The sequence below is a fragment of the Triturus cristatus genome, chromosome 7, assembly GCF_964204655.1.
Source record: "Triturus cristatus chromosome 7, aTriCri1.1, whole genome shotgun sequence".
Lineage (NCBI taxonomy): Eukaryota > Metazoa > Chordata > Amphibia > Caudata > Salamandridae > Triturus > Triturus cristatus.
The window spans coordinates 1,450,574,904-1,450,591,839 of record NC_140590.1 but is presented as its reverse complement, the minus strand read 5'-3'; the positions used below and the strand labels follow the sequence as shown (position 1 = coordinate 1,450,591,839).

The following is a 16,936-nucleotide window of genomic DNA, read 5'->3' as shown; positions in this document are numbered from 1 at the left end:
CGCGCAGTATTGCTGACATTGCGCGCTCTCTTCGGTAGTGAAGAGATCTAACCAAGGCTCTCCCCACTGTTGAAAGAGACCTTGCACCACCTCCGAGTGAAGACGCCATTCATGATCCATCATGCACCTGCGGCTGAGTTCCTCCGCCCTGGCGTTCAGAAAACCTGCCAGGTGTTGATCCACCAGCGATATGCCCTGATGTTCCAGCCATGTCCAGAGGCGGAGGGCCTCTTGACATAGGGTCCACGACCCCACCCTGCCCTGTTTGTTGCAGTACCACATGGCAGTGTTGTTGTCCGTGAACACCTGTGCTACTCTTCTCCGGACAGAGGGAAGGAATGCTTTCAGTGCAAGACGAATCGCCCGGAGCGCCAGAAGGTGGATGTGGAGCCCGGACTCCGCCGGAGACCAAAGGCCTCTGATCTCTGCCTCTCCCATGTGGCCGCCCCATCCCCGAAGGGACGCGTACGCCACCACAGTGTGGTCTGGTTGGGGAAGGGAGAGGGATCTGCCATTGACCCAATCCTGGTTTGCGAGCCACCACTGCACTTGTTGAGCAGTGCCCTCCGAGATCTGGACGCAATCGGACAGATTCCCCTGATGCTGCGCCCACTGATACTTCAGGTCCCACTGCAGAGCCCACATATGCCACCTGGTATGATCGACCAGCAGGATGCAGGAGGCCATGACGCCCAGCAGCCTCAGAGTCATTCTGACCGAAACCCGGGATAGAGGCTGAAAGATCGGAATCATAGCCTGAATATCCCAGACTCGCTGTTTGGGAGGATAGACTCGAAAGCGCGTCGTGTCCAGAACCGCTCCAATGAAGAGGAGCTTCTGAGAGGCAATCAGGTGTGACTTCGGCACATTGATGGAGAACCCCAGCAAATGCAGAAGGTCGGCCGTAGCCTGGAGGTGGGAGAAAACTGCCTGGGACGAGCCCTCCTTCAACAGCCAGTCGTCGAGATAGGGGAAGACTGAAACACCTGATCTGCGCAGATGAGCTGCGACCACTGCCATCACTTTCGTGAACACCCGAGAGGCGCGCGTAAGGCCAAAGGAGAGCACAGTAAATTGAAAATGCTCGTAGCCTACCGTGAACCGTAGGTAACACCAGTGGACCGGCAGAACAGGGATGTGAAAATAAGTGTCCTGCAAGTCCAACGCTACCAACCAGTCTTCCGGGTCGAGGGCAGACAAGACCTGAGCAAGCGTCAACATTTTTAACTTCTCCTTTCGGAAGAAGCCGTTGACGTCCCTGAGATACAAGATAGTACGCCATCCCTTGTCCTTCTTGGGGACCAGAAAGTAGTGGGAGTAACAACCACAAACTGCTTCTGGGACAGGAATGCGCTCGATGGCTCCCTTGGCCAAGAGAGAAGTAACTTCCTGCTGGAGAAGGGCCAGATGATCCTCCGACATGCGGTGGGATCTTGGTGGCATGGCTGGAAGGTTGTCTTGAAGGGGAGGGAGTGCCCCTTCGGACCATTTGCAAAACCCACCTGTCCGACGTGATGGTGCGCCAGTGGGAGAGGTGATGGTGAATCCTGCTGCCCACTGGCGTTTGATGGGCCTGAAAGGTCGGACTAGGAAGGTTTGGAGCCTGCTGCAGGGTAGGGGTTGGTGGACGGGCCAACCCCCTGGCCCCCGATGGTTGTCCCACATCCCCGGCCACACAAAGGTTGGGTAACTTGCTGTGCCCTTTGCCTCTATGCTGGTCGTAGCGGGGCACCCCTTCCATAGCCACAAAAGGGGCGAAAAGGAGACTGCGCAGGGCGGGTGGAGAGGCCCAAGGACTTGGCCATAGCCCGTGAGTCCTTGAAACGCTCTAGAGAGTTGTCTGCTTTGTCACCAAAAAAGCGACGGCCATCACAGTGCATGTCCATCAAGGTGTTCTGGACATCTCCTAAAAAGCCAGTCAACCTCATCCAGGCGTAGCGATGAAGTGCTACTGACGTTGAAATGGTCCTGCCCACAGAGTCGGCGGTGTCCAGCCCACAACATATGGTAAACTTTGCCTCACCTCTCCCGGCGGCGTCAGCATGGGAGAGCACTGCACGGAGCCGGCATGCATCGCCTCGTAGAATGTACAAAGCTGGGCGGGAGTCGAACCGGGTCCTGGAAAGGGAGGGAAACACAGAGTCGACTCATCGGGCTCCGCACGCGGAGCCGCGGGTGGGTCACCACCCGCGTCCCTCGTGGGATCGGCCGACCGACGAGGAGAAGTCAAAGAGCGACGATGCTTCTTTGACTTCTTCTTATGCTTCGACTTACCCGACCCCTAGTGCGAAGACTTCGAAGACTTAGACAAATGGTGGGGGCTTCGCGACCGGTCCCTCGACTTCCCCCGCGGCCGGGATCTCGAACGGTGTGGAGCCGACTGCCGGTGCTCAAGCAGCTTTCGGGGCCGCTCCCGGAAAGCCTTCGGCGCCATCAACCGGCAGTCGGAGCACAACTTGGGGTCTTGGTTGTGCTCCAGGCGTAAAAGACACGTGCGGATCGGTCGCAACATCATCTGATGACAGGAACTGCATGGCTTGAAGCCGGGCATCCCTCGTGCAAAAGAAGTCAACAAAAGTCGAGAAAAAAGTCAGTCAAAAAGTGATTGGAGGTACCGCTCTTCCCAGATCTGCGCTGGCTGGCACGGAAAATGAAAGAACTGACGTCAGCACGCGAGGGCGGCGTCTAAGTAGCTACCGCGACGTCATCCTGGCGACCACGACACCAACGATGGATGCGGAGCCGACCGACGCCACCTTCCGACGCGCAGAGGTACTACTGACGAAAAAACTTTCCGGATCCAGTCTGATGCCTGGGGATAATTCTAAGGTAAGGAATCTATAACTAATGTGTTTCTTTAAGATTATTACAATATCAATGTTTTGTATGTGCAACAATAGCACTACGTAATGAAATCAGAAATTGCATCAAAATGGCTGCAGGTAGGTGTGCCCTTTTGTACCACTAATTAAATCACTACATTAGTTTAATGGAGTCTATTTTAAGTCTATGTATTACTTTATGCTCACCCCGTTTTGCATTCAATGTAGCAACTTTGAGAAAAATAGGGGTACAACCAGGGCAAAACCTTTAAGCCCATGCCTAGCACTTTTAGTAGTCAATGGTAGCAGGTAGATCAAAATTCAAGCAAGGAAGTACTAAATCTCACTTTGCAAAACCAGTTACAAAAACATTTGTGTCAGATTTTAAAACTCTGCCTGAATATATTAAAGCTATTTTTAACAAAGTGAACAAAAATAAGTATGGTTGTACCATTATACTTTAGTCTAAGGTCCAAGCTGAGATATAGGATTAGGAAATGCAAGTGGGTAGTGTACAGTATGTGTAAGAACACAGATGAACCACACAAATAGGCTGCAGCTCTGCTTTTTATTTTAAATATTTTGCAAATAGAATTATTTTGCAACTGAGTCTTTATTGGTCCATCTGAAAAAAAGAGGTGTCTGTCAAGCATGGGCCTATGACATGTAGTGCCATAAGTATTTCAGTTGTTTATCTAGTCTGTTAACTTTACACAAACTATAGAGCCAGCTTGATTGGATCAATCTAAGAACCCTCCCGTTGACCTAAGGGAAAGAGCATCCTTTCGCTTTAAAGAATGCTCACACACCAGTGATACCCCTTGGTGGCATGCTTCATCATACAGTTCCTTTCCGTTCCATTGCAGAAAGGGGCGTACTACAACCTGTGAGATGCACAGGAGCACTTTGTTGGAAAAGTAATAGAGTAATAGAGTAGCGAGTGGGGGTAAGGCTACTCTTTAAAAATACCTGCCTGGTAGAGACCATGCACCCCAACATCTTTGAACAACCAGAAACTGTATTAAGGAATTAAAGAAGTATCACACCCGCAGCCTGTACTAGCTTGAAGACCTTGAATGACTGCAGATCAGTAAGCAGCATGGCTGAATTTAGATCATCTATATTCTCTTTCCCCCTTTTTCCACATTCAGAACAGTTCAAACGCAGCATCAAGGGACCCTCAACTTCTGAGTCCTTCATAGCAACTACGAGCAGAATGCTTGGAGAAAATCTCAAAATCAAAACAATGACTAGAAAACCTAAAACTCACAGTCATAATTGTTCCTTCTCTAAATTTAATATTTTGTAAAAAAAAAAAAAAAACATTATGAATTTACCTTTGGGATTTTCCTAGCTCTGATTGCACTCAATTTTGCGACAGATCACAAAAGTAAGTAGATCAAGACTCACACTACTCTGAGAAGCCTTACCTCTTTAAAACTCCTTATGATAAAATCATTATAAGGCATACCCTCTCCAAAGCATAATTTGAGCCGGTGCTTTATGGTGCGAAGCACTGGCACTTAATTGATTTCCGGTGCTCGGCACATAATTGTCAACGCCATACATAGGACAGTCTACTACATGGTGGCGCTGTTAATCTAATTTAGAGAGGAGCAGAACAATGGTTGTTTAGGAATACAATATACATTACAATTGCTAATACCTGCCTCCCAGTCATTCCTTTAGCTTTGGGGACCTGGAATAATCTGAGCCGTCGCACTTGCAGGCGAGAGAGATGTTTAGTGGTTGTTTTGGCAGCAATGACAAGGGCGATGTGTGGTGCAAGCTGCAGTGGCCTCCTGGCCAGAACCCTGGCACTTAAAATTTTACAAATTAAGCACTGACCTTCCCCCAACTCCTCGTCAGCCTACTCTCCACTGAAATGTTTTCCCTTTGTTTTTTCACTGGCTTACACGCGCTTTCTAAGCGCAACAAGTAAACTTGCGCTATTTTAACACTCAACGTAAAATATTTCAAATAAGATAGTTAAGAGAAAGTATGGCAGAAGATGCTTCAATCTAAATGAAGAGACCTTAATGGGACAGAAAACAAAGGTTGATTGAAAGGCCCAAGAAGTCTTAAACAGGAAAAAGACTAAAATCAAAATCACTTGATGCAATATTAGAAAGAAGGCAAGTCATACATGTTTTTCTCCTTCAATCTTCTTGTCTGCGACATGCATGGCATCCAGGTACTTAAAATGCAGCTCCATTAGCCTGTCAACCTGAGTGGAAAAAATCCAGAAATATGTGAGAGCAAGTAAAAGGCAACACTCTGATGGCAGACTCCTTCCCACTCATGACATTACCAACCTGTATACATGTATGGATACTTATGTATTTATACAGCACAAGCCTAGCTGGGGAGCTACAGGTTTCTTTCTCTACATTCATAGGAAATATTGGGCGATAATACAAAACTAAGCAAAGAAAATGCAGATTTCAGCTATTTAGAATTACGTTACAGTTCACAATTCTTCAACTGCATTGCATTTCCCACATACTTGCAATTTCAGGCACATGGCGATTAAGTGATTTGACCAGAAATATACTATTTTCCGTCAAGTACCTGAGCTGATATTATAACTCAAGTCCACAGGTTCAAAAATAAACAACTTAACCATAAGACAGCATTTCCTATAGTCAGTCAAAGATCACAGACAAGTACTGCCCTACTTGGGAAAAGCGAAACTGCGAGGGCATTCAGAAACCCCTTGCTGTGTTAATGAACAGAAAATGCAGGAGGCGTAAAGGTTTCCCTTTTGGAAAATTCAAATTGCAGGACATTTCCCAAGCTGTGGGCTGGCCAAAAGCAAAGCATTTGATCTCCTCAGAAAGGCTGGAGGTTCCAACCTTAAAACCTATCCCTACGGGCGATGATACACTATACTCACAGAAATATTTAGTCCAGTTAGGATGGAAGGTGCATAATGTGTTGATGTCATGAGTACTCGTAAATCAGGAGCTGGCAAAACTTGAGTTAAAAAATATTCTTTTAATTGAGTACGGAAGGGGGAGGGAAATTATAGACACAGAGGTGCACCTCAAAGAATCAAAATTTTGTTCAAATTAGTTGGTCTAACCACAACTGGTAGAAGAATAGAAATGGCAATGTGAAAGAAGATAAATCGATCCTATGTCTCAAGAATGTGAAGGGACATTGCAGGTATTTCTAGCAAGATGAGGGTTTTATACTCTTTTTATATTTTTCTAAGCTAACAGGTGTCATGATTGCCATAACCGAACTCCGTTCACTCCCCTTGCTGGCCGCACCATCTTCAAAACAAGCTGAACAAGTTACTTACCATTGGTAACGATGTATCTGTAAGAAACATTAGTTAGTTAGATTCCTCACCTTAGAATATCCCCAGGCGTCAGACTGGATCCGGAAGATTTTTGTAGCAATACCCCTTGCGCGTCGCTAGGCGTCGTCTGCGGCTCCGCGTCCGTCGTTGGCGTCGTGCGCCGGAATGACGTCGGAGTACTTAGACGCCGCCCTCGCGCGCTGACGTCAGTTCTTGTACATAGCTTTCCGCGCCAGGAACGCAGAGCCATGCAAGAGACCGACACTGGTGCCAAAAAATCTAGGGCCCTGAAAAGGATAGCCTTAACCCTAGATGTCAGTTCGCAGAAAGGGGAGGATGGGTGGGTCGGTGAGGAATCTAACTAACTAATGTTTCTTACAGATACATCGTTACTGAAGGTACGTAACTTGTTCATCTGAAAGAAACACGTTAGTTAGATTCATCACCTTAGAATAGATACCCAAGCAATACCAACCCCGGTGGTGGGTCTGCGAACCAAGATCACACCAGAAAGTCCTGGAGGACAGAACAGCCAAAGAAGCCATCCCTCCGGACTTGGCTGTCTAGGCAATAATGCCTAGCAAATGTGTGCAGCGAAGCCCAGGTTGCCGCCTGACAGATGTCCTGTAAAGGGACTCCCCGTCCCAAAGCAGTAGTAGCCGCTGTGGCCCGAGTAGAATGGGCTCGCAGCCCAACAGGCGGGTCCTTTTTTGCCAAGGAATAACAGATGTTTATACACAAAACGACCCACCGGGAGATGGTCCGTTTGTGCACAGCTTTCCCCTTCTTTGCACCCACGTAGCCAACGAAAAGCTGGTCGTCCACTTGGAACTGTTTTGTGCGGTCCAAATAAAAGGAGAGCGCACGTTTTGGGTCCAGACGGTGGAGCCGCTCTTCCTCTTTGGAAGGATGCGGAGGCGGAAAGAAGGTGGGCAAGGTGACAGATTGCCCAAGATGAAAGGGGGTCACCACTTTCGGTAGAAAGGAAGGACGAGGCCGAAGGACAACCTTGTCCGGATGAACAGATAGAAAAGGAGGCTTGGACAATAGAGCCTGGAGCTCACTCACCCGTCTAGCCGAGGTGATGGCTACCAGGAAAGCAGTCTTAAGAGTCAGAAGACGAAGAGGACAATTGTGAAGAGGCTCAAAGGGAGCGCACATCAGAAACGTTAAGACAAGATTCAAGTCCCACTGAGGCATTACGAAAGGGACAGGAGGGAACGTGTGAGTAATGCCTTTAAGAAAGCGTGAAACTACAGGGGACTTGAAAAGAGAAGGCTGATCAGGAAGCCGTAAGAAGGCAGAGATGGCAGCAAGATAACCTTTCAAGGTGCCCAAGGCAGAGCCCTGCTGGGCCAAAGAAAGAAGAAAAAGGAGAACCTCAGAAAAAGGGGCGGAAAGGGGATCCACAGCCTTTGCTGTGCACCATGCCACAAATTTGTTCCACCGGCAGGCGTATACCGTCTTTGTGGAGGGACGCCTGGCTGCCAGAATGATATCACAGACTTCAGGAGGCAAGTCAAATGGCATCAACTGCCGCCGCTCAATCTCCACGCATGGAGGTGAAGGCTGGACAGGTTCGGGTGGAGGACCATCCCCTGCTGCTGCGACAGAAGATCCTCCCGAAGTGGCAGACGTATCGGAGGATCGGTCAACATACTGAGTAGCTCGGGATACCAGTATCTTCGTGCCCAATCCGGAGCCACCAAGATGACTTGGGCCCGGTCGTGCCTGATCTTCTTCAGCACTCTGGGCAGAAGTGGTATAGGCGGAAAGGCGTACAACAGACCGCAACTCCACTCGCGACAAAAAGCGTCGCCGAGCGAGTGCCGCCTTGGAAATTCCAACGCGCAGAACTGCTGACATTGCGCGTTCTCGACGGTGGCGAATAGATCTAACCAAGGCTCTCCCCACTGCTGAAAGAGACCTTGCGCCACCTCGGAGTTCAGACGCCATTCGTGATCCATCATGCACCGGCGGCTGAGTTCGTCTGCTCTGGCGTTCAGAGAGCCCGCCAGATGTTGAACCACTAGGGTGACGCCCTGGTGTTCCAGCCATGTCAGAGGCGCAGAGCCTCCTTACAAAGGGTCCACGACCCCACCCCGCCCTGTTTGTTGCAATACCACATGGCGGTGGTGTTGTCCGTGAACACCTGCACTACACTTCCCGGGCAGAGGGAAGGAAGGCTGTCAGTGCAAGTCGGATCGCTCTCAGCTCCAACAAGTTGATGTGGAGGCGAGACTCTGCCGGAGACCAGAGGCCTCTGATCTCCGCCTCTCCCATATGGCCACCCCATCCCAGGAGGGACGCATCCGTCACTACGACATGCTCCGGTAGGGGTAGGGAGAGGCTCTTGCCCGTGACCCAATCGCGGTCCGTGAGCCACCACTGCAACTGCTGTGCAGTGCCCTCCGAGATCAAGACATGGTCGGATAGGTTGCCGTGATGCTGGGCCCACTGAAACTTCAGGTCCCACTGCAGAGCCCGCATGCGCCGCCTGGCGTGATGCACTAGTAGGATGCAGGAGGCCATCAGCCCCAGAAGCCGCAACACTAGCCTGACCGAAACCCAGGATAGAGGCCGAAAGAAGGGAATCAGGGCCTGTATATCCCGGGCCCGCTGTTCCGGTGGATAAACCCGGAACTGCGCCGAATCGAGAACCGCTCCGATGAAGAGGAGCTGCTGAGAGGGGCTCAGGTGTGACTTCGGCACGTTGATGGAAAACCCCAGCAAATGCAGGAGATCCGCCGTAGTCTGGAGGTGGGAGATGACTGCCTGGGGCGAGCCCGCCTTCAACAACCAGTCGTCGAGATAGGGGAAGACTGGAACCCCTGATCTGCGCAGATGAGCTGCGACCACCGCCATCACTTTCGTGAACACCCGAGGGGCACTGGTAAGGCCGAAGGGGAGCACGGTGAACTGAAAGTGCTTCTGACCCACCGTGAACCGCAGGTAACGCCGGTGGGCCGGCAGGATGGGGATGTGGAAATATGCGTCCTGCAAGTCCAACGCTACCATACATTCTCCAGGGTCGAGGGCAGATAGAACCTGAGCCAAAGTCAACATTTTGAACCGTTCTTTCCGGAGGAAGGCATTGACGTTCCTGAGGTCCAAGATAGGGCGTAGGCCCCCTTTGCCCTTCTTGGGAACCAGAAAGTAGTGGGAATAACAACCACGACATACTTCTGGGATCGGAACGCGCTCGACGGCCTCTTTGGCCAAGAGGGCCGAAACTTCCTCTTGCAGAAGATTCAACTGATCCTCCGAGATACGGTGGTGCTGCGGTGGCATGGCTGGAAGGGTCGTCTCGAAGGGGAGGGAGTAGCCCCTTCGGACGATTTGCAGCACCCACCTGTCCGAAGTGATGGTACGCCAGTGGAGCAGGTGATGGCGAACCCTGCCTCCCACTGGCGAGGAATGGGCCTGAAAGCTCGGACTAGGAAGGCTTTGAGGCGGATGCTGCCGGGGTGGATGTGGACTGACCGCGTTGTCCTCCAGTACCACCTCAGCGGAAACCACGTCCGCGACCGCGTGCAGGCTGGTTCTGCGGCCGGTGGCAAGGCAGACGTGAGGAGGTGCCCCTTCCTTGGCCACGAAAGGAGCGAAAAACGGAAGTTTGTGGCCGCGGGGCCGAGAGGCCCAAGGACTTGGCCGTAGCCCGGGAGTCCTTGAAGCGAGCCAGCGCACTGTCCGCTTTCTCACCAAAAAGGCGAGTGCCATCAAAAGGCATGTCCATGAGAGTTCTCTGGACATCCCCTGAAAAGGACGTGGACCGCAGCCAGGCGTGACGTCGAGGCGCCACCGTGGTAGAAATCGCCCTACCCAGCGAGTCCGTAGTGTCGAGTCCACATCGGATTGCATGGCGCGCTGCATCCCTCCCATCGGCCAGAGATGAGGAAAGACGTGCCCGGGCCTCCTCCGGGCACAGGGACAGCACGTCCTCCACCGTATCCCACAGAGAGTGGGAATAACGGTCCAAGAGACAGGCGGTGTTCAAAGACCGCAGGCCCAAACTGAGCGAGGAGAACAGCTTTTGACCGAACTGTTCCAGTCTCTTGGAATCCCGGTCCGGAGGAGCGGACGGGAAGGAGGAGTGGGAGGTAGAGGCCTGGATAACCAGACTCTCGGGGGTGGGGTGTTGGGACAGAAAACTGGGGTCGCCCGGAGCAGGGCGGTGGCGCCTGGCAACGTTCCTATCCACAGGAGGGACTGTGGAGGGCTTGGACCAGGTGCCCTGCAGAACGTCAATGAGGGCCTCATTGAATTGCAGCAGAGGCTCAGTGGAGCATGCGGCAGACTGAAGCACCTCAGTGAGGATGTTAGTCCTCACAGCCACGGCAGGCAGCTCAAGCCCAAGGGCCACGGCCGCCTTGCGCAGCACCACAGAAAAAGCTGCACCCTCCTCCGAAGCCACAGTCGGAGGAGAGATGAATCCAGTGTCCGGTGAGGTATCCAAACCACTGGCCTCCCCCAGTTCATCTGCCCAGTCCTGTGAAAGATGGCCCTGAAGGGCCAAAGGGTCCACGGACCCCTCCCAGTCGCCCCCGTCATCCGATTCCTGGTAAACAGGAGGAATGATCGGAGCCGGTCGATAGACAAATGTGTCTCTAGCGGCGTCGGATGCGGCGTCGAGCGGCGCCGCACCGGCGTTGGGACCGGACAGGGGCTGAACCGGGGACCGACGTCGACCGGAGTCGGCGTCGGAGGTGGCACCGGTGTTGACGCCGGCGGAGGAGGCGTGACGAGGTCGACCGGCGTCGGCGGGGGACCAGGCCTGGGCCCCTCGGGAACCTGCGGCATCGGGGCCGGAGCCTCCAACGGCGCCGGGGCCGGAGCCGCCGGCGCGCAAGGTCGCCCAGTCGAGTCCGTGGGGCCCGAAGGCGCGCCAGCGGGAGTCGACGGCGGGGCCAGGCTCCTCATGGCCGAGAGGAAGGCACTGACCTCCGCCGGCGTCGCGTCAGTCCCAGGGACCGGCGGGTATGGGGACGTGCGCGGCGCCTGCGGCTCCGGCGGAGCCGCGGGGGTGGAACCACCCTGACCCTCGGCCGAGCCGCGCAACCGGCGAGGGGAGTCCGGAGAGCGGTGTCGCCTCTTGGACTTCTTGGAGCGCTTCGACTTACCCGAAGACTTTGAGCCAGACGAGCGACGATGGCGAGGGCGGCTCCGCGACCGATCCTTGGACCTCCTCCTGGACCGGGATCGAGAGGGGCGCGGAGCCGAGTGGCGAAGCTTGAGAAGCTTACGGGACCGCTCCCGCCTAGCTTTCGAGGTCAGGGCCATACAATCGGAGCACGACTCCGCGCCGTGGTCAAGGCCCAAACAGTACAGGCACCGGCGGTGATGATCGGTCACCGACATCAGTCGGTGACAGTCGTCGCAGGCCTTGGAACCAGGCATCCTACCGGCACCAGAGTCGAGAAAGTGACCAAAAAGAGTCAAAAAAGTTAGTCAAAAAATGACTAAAGGGGTAGCTCTCCCGGATCGGCACTTACTGGCGCGGAAAAAAGAAGAACTGACGTCAGCGCGCGAGGGCGGCGTCTAAGTACTCCGACGACGTCATTCCGGCGCACGACGCCAACGACGGACGCGGAGCCGCAGACGATGCCTAGCGACGCGCAAGGGGTATTGCTACAAAAATCTTCCGGATCCAGTCTGACGCCTGGGGATATTCTAAGGTGAGGAATCTAACTAACGTGTTTCTTTCAGATGCATAATTTACAAAGCCACCACCACCGCCCCCTAGCTGATCTTGTAGACAGGTCTACCATCTTTGTTGGCTCTCAGCACACCCACAGCCCAGGGACTGTTAGACTGTAAACTAAGATGTGCAAAAAACACAGAGAAAACAATGCAGCTGGCCTTTTCCATCGATGCACCCAGGATCTGGAACAACATCCAGATATCCATCAGGACCACTCCTATACTGCTCCAATTCAATAAAGAGTTGAAGACTAACCTCTTTAAAGAGCACTATACCACAGTGCATTAAACGTCCTCAACCCAGCTACCTCCCCTATACCAAGTTGACTTTATGCTTGTCTTTGATCATGTGCAGCACTCTGCTGCCTTTTGGCTAGGTTAACGCTAAAGAAATACCATATACAAAAATACATACATACATTGTGTTCACTTCAAATGTAATACAAGTAGTATTTTTCCGACTTCTGGTGGTTAGGTGTACTTAAACCAATGTTCCAACTATACAGGCCCACAGTGGCGGTGCATCCATTAGGGCGCTAGGGCGTTGCCCCACTAATATTGAGGCCCCCAACACAACTCACTGCTGATGCTGTTCAATATTCACAAGCTGCAATAGATACCTTTTAAAATTAATCAGGAGTCAGCAGCTCTGAAGGGGGTGGGGAGGGGCAGTAGGTTCAATTGTCATCATGACATCATGATCACAGGGGTGGTCTGGTCAAGGTGAGCGCACAGCACAAATGCACATGTTGGTATAGGGCAGAGAATTTTTGCGACCAGCCCGGACATGCGCATTAGGCTTCGCCCTGGCTGCACATTAGGAGAGCGAAGGTTGATCCATGCCGCAGTCCCCGGTCTCTTAATGAACGGCAAGTATCCCTGCTCTACCCAAACCTGCCGCTGCTGGAGCAGCATCTGGATTGGCTGAGACGCATGCGGTTGCCAGGCCTCTCCGCAGTCCTGGGCTCTGGGAAGTTGCTAACTCTTAAAAAAATTATGTAAACACAGTGAATGTGGTGTGAGGCGTTGAGCATGGAGAGCAATATTTCCCTTTTTATATTAAATGAATAAAGAACAACTGGAGTGGGGCCAAATGGACTCACCTTTTCGCTGTCATTCTCCGTGAATTTATTGAGGAGCCTTGTTCTCTGCTGGCCTTTCAAGTTCCGAAGGAGGGAGGCCATGATTGAACAGACATGCTCTGAGAAAGGAGACAGAAACAATCAGAGACCTCATTCTTGACACATCCTGCGTCTTGTATTAACTTTTATACACCAACCATGGACATCTGAAGCTTCTTAATACCACCACAAATCATTTATTCAGAAGCGAGAGGTACAATTTGTTCGGTGTGAGTAAACTGAGGCATTAACACTGATACCAGAATTAGAAAAACCTTGGTCCAAGGTTTCACATCAACACACAAAAGACCTTCAGCTTTATGAGGTCATTACAATGAGCACAATTTAATGCAACAGCAAGAACATTTATTATTTATAGTGCTTCAAAATTAGGTCTGTGAACGCAACACCTCTCGAAGTAAGTTAATAACAACGGAAAAATCAAAACAATATTGGCATACAAATATGCCGTTCTTGTCCTTTTATCGCTAGCAATAAATAAATGTACCTACGAACTTTTCTTCAAATATCTTCAACGGATAGGTTTTTAAACCAAGGCAATCAATAACCAAAAACAATTGTATCACAGTGAAGTGCTTGTGTGCACACAAAAGACTTGCTTTCCATACTGGCTAGCAGTTGAGAATTTGCTCCCTCTTCTGTCCCATAACGTGATTAGAAAAATTAGGAAAGAGATTTTTTGTCATGCCCTTGGTTGAAGTCGTAGTTTTAACTTTTACTGCTTCCTTATCTATGGTAATGTGTTTTCCGGTGGATACGCTAATCACTGATTCCACACCCTGTTAATCTCCCCTGGCGCCAGACAGGACCTGGAAACTCTTGCAATAACTCCCATGTGAGGGCAGGTGGTGCTATCAGTCTCTTTTGCAACTCCATCCAATATCCTGACATGAAGACATGAAGCTGCTTATATGTGCCACCCCTGGTCTATAAGTGCGCATGTCAGTTTGGCCGGCATCTCAGGCTGGCCAGACAGACATGCAATCTTATGTTTCTCCAACCCAGCTGTGTTACACAGCCCAGTTGGAGAAAAGCCACAGGTTACCAGGCACTGTCTGAGCGGCAAACCAGGTCTCTCAGACCTCTCATGCTAGAGAGCAGAGTCTGGATTGGGTGGGGAGCCTGTGGTTTCAGGCCCATGCACTTCTGGGATGAGAGGAGCAGGAGGAACGAGGAAGCCGGCAAAGGGAGTGGAGGGGCAGTTAAGTGTTTATTTTAATTTTCCACCCCACTGCGCCGCCCTACCAGTTTTGACTGGCAGCATCCGCCACTGTATTATGCGAAAAGTCTTGCTATTCAAAAGGCTCAGATTTCAGAAACGCCGCACAATACTCCACACGTGCTCTTAGGTGTGATCACAAGGACTTAACTTCACACCTTGGGATCACCCTGAACTTCAGGGGCATTGGTTTGGCTGCTCTTCCCATTTGTTGGAGCCCCTAGAGAAAACTTGTTAGAAGGTTGGGATTAGCCTTGCCGCCAATCTCTGCCCAGCAACATTACTGTACAAAAAACAATTGTACATCTACTTTATCAGCTATGCACTACAGAGGTCAGGACAAAAACATCGAAGCGATACTAAAAATCGGAAACAAAACAATATTTGTCTGACAGTACGTTACTGAAGAGCGACATGCCCTCAGCACAAAGAGCAATCGTCAGAAGATGCATAGCCACCAAAAAGATGAACACCAAAGGTAAGTAACTTGTTCTTCTCGTGGGTTCTCCCTTCAACAGAGTCCTCATCTTGAACCACTTCCAAAGCAGCATTTCACGAAACTAATCATGTATCCGAAAACTTTGCATGATTCCTCGTTTAAATTATGACCTAATCTTCACTACTCTGTCAATACATTAGTGTTATTGCAAACGTGTGAATCGGCAGCCAAAGGATGCTTTCCAAATGCTCACAAGTGCAACGGACTGTTCTAAGAAGAACACAAGCAGCAGCTTTAGAGCCTCTAAATTCTTAAGAGATTTTTTCTTCAAAGTGTAATATTTTTAATGAACTTTGAAACCTACCAGGGATAGGCCGCTTACAGAAAGTCTCCGCTTCTTTAGAAACAGAGAATTTAATGAATAAGCAGTGAGGTATCTTAAAGACTTGTGCTCTCTGCAAATAGAAATGAAGGATTCAATTCCTTCAAGTAAACACCACTAGGAAAATGTTTGCCATCATCTGAAATACACTGCTTTAGCGAAAGGCCTTCTTGTTACTAGCATCCGACACATCCATAATGTGCTAACAAAGACTTGGGACCTTAAAGCTTTCTGCTCAATATTCAGGCGTGCAAGCACAGGAACCTTCGATTTGAGCGCAAAATGGAGGAGACATTTAATAAAAACAAATCGTCTCAAACTGGCAGGGGCCAAAGTGGATCAATGCTGAGTTCCAAAGGTTTCCTCAGCCTACTAAAGGTAAGGAGGATGACACAGGACATTCTACAATGTACTGAACTACTTTTGATAAGATTGAAAAGGGTAGAAAAGTATAATGAACATGAATCATTCAGTCTTTGAGGATCCACCTTGAAAACGCTAGCTATAAACAAATTTAGCTCAGCACAACGGATGGCATTTCTGTTGAGACCTAAAGCTATGAGGTTCACCTACAGAGCACAAATATGGCACACGTACCTGATGGATTTCCCGCTTATGATTCTCTGTTTACAGCCTGCTTATTCTGTCCGACCAGAGATTCAGGAACTCACAAGAGTAGATGCTGATACCCCCTTTATTTGATCTATGCAACAGATTAACTGTCTCTAAGCACAGCACACTGGCTCTGTTTTATGCCCCAGCAAAATTTAACGTACGCAGGCAAAATTTGCAAGACATTAAATTTGTGAAATTGTGCATTACGCAATTTAGCTTATTTTCGCACACAGAAAACTGGTTCATGTAGATAATGTTTCGCAAAGAGACATCTTGTGCTTGAATTTGTCGACTGTCTGTATCTCATATGACTTTTTGTATGCGAGCTAAACCCTTGTGGAAGAAAAAGTCACAGGAGGCACTGGCAAGTCATATATCACACTAAACGTGCAAAAAAGTTATGCAACTTCACACTATGTTACTCTTTTGTTGATGCACAGCATTAAGGAGTTGTTTAAAGGGATCTGAACCTGAGCTGATCTCGCACTGGAAAGAAACGTTTCAGAGTTCAAGATTAAATATGCAATAACACCTCTAGATTCACAGAGCAATGACTGATCAGCTCCCTAGATCGGCCCAATCCCAAGAAAGATGCTTTTCTCACTACAGTGAAAGGAGTACCTGGAGGATAACCTGTTTCTCTGCTGAGGAGCATCTATGGGCGAGGTCAACAGTGCCATGGCTGAATCAAAAAAGGTTGCCATAGGACTGGATACACTTGCCTCCTAGATGGAACTTAAACAATCTCATATGTAGATGCCTGATGGACAATAAAAAACAGTCGTATATCCAAGCAGTCATCATCAAAGCCTTCTTAGAGGACTGAAGGAAAACTGGTCTACCATGTGTCAAATATTATGAACGCTTTCCAGGGGAGGAGAGGCTTGAACATCTGACCAATAAATGTCAATCTATGCACTGCTATGAGTGTGCAGCTTTTCTTGTCTATTGACATAATCTAATCGCACCTAGCAGGTGTTGTAAGGAAGTATTTTGAGAGCGGATGTTAATTAGCCAGTCATCTAAATAAGGCCAGATCCGAATCCTTTATATGTGAAGAACGTCACCAAAATCACCATGGTGACAAGCTTTGAACAGGTAGGAGACCAAAGGGAAGGATATCGTATAGCAAACGATTGCCCTTCATAGTAAAAAAGAAACATTTTATATGACAATCCCAAATAGGAATGAGAAGGTATGCATCATAAAGATCTAACACAACCATCCAGTCCCGATGACAATGAGCATGAATAATTTTCTGAATGGTCAGCATGAATATATGGTTAAACAAATTTCCTCATGAACTTAAG

At 49.9% G+C, this 16,936-nt stretch overlaps 1 protein-coding gene across 1 annotated transcript in view; it reads right to left on the bottom strand.

Annotated features, from left to right (window-relative positions):
- The window catches only part of CTNNBL1 (catenin beta like 1), a 460,868-nt gene that overhangs the window by 36,471 nt on the left and 407,461 nt on the right, over nucleotides 1-16,936 (bottom strand). The window contains exons 12-13 of the mRNA XM_085619195.1: nucleotides 12,933-13,030; nucleotides 4,969-5,049 (exon numbers count right to left, since the gene is read on the bottom strand). Of these exons, the coding sequence (XP_085475321.1) occupies nucleotides 4,969-5,049; nucleotides 12,933-13,030 (179 nt within the window). The remainder of the gene's footprint in view (nucleotides 1-4,968; nucleotides 5,050-12,932; nucleotides 13,031-16,936) is intronic.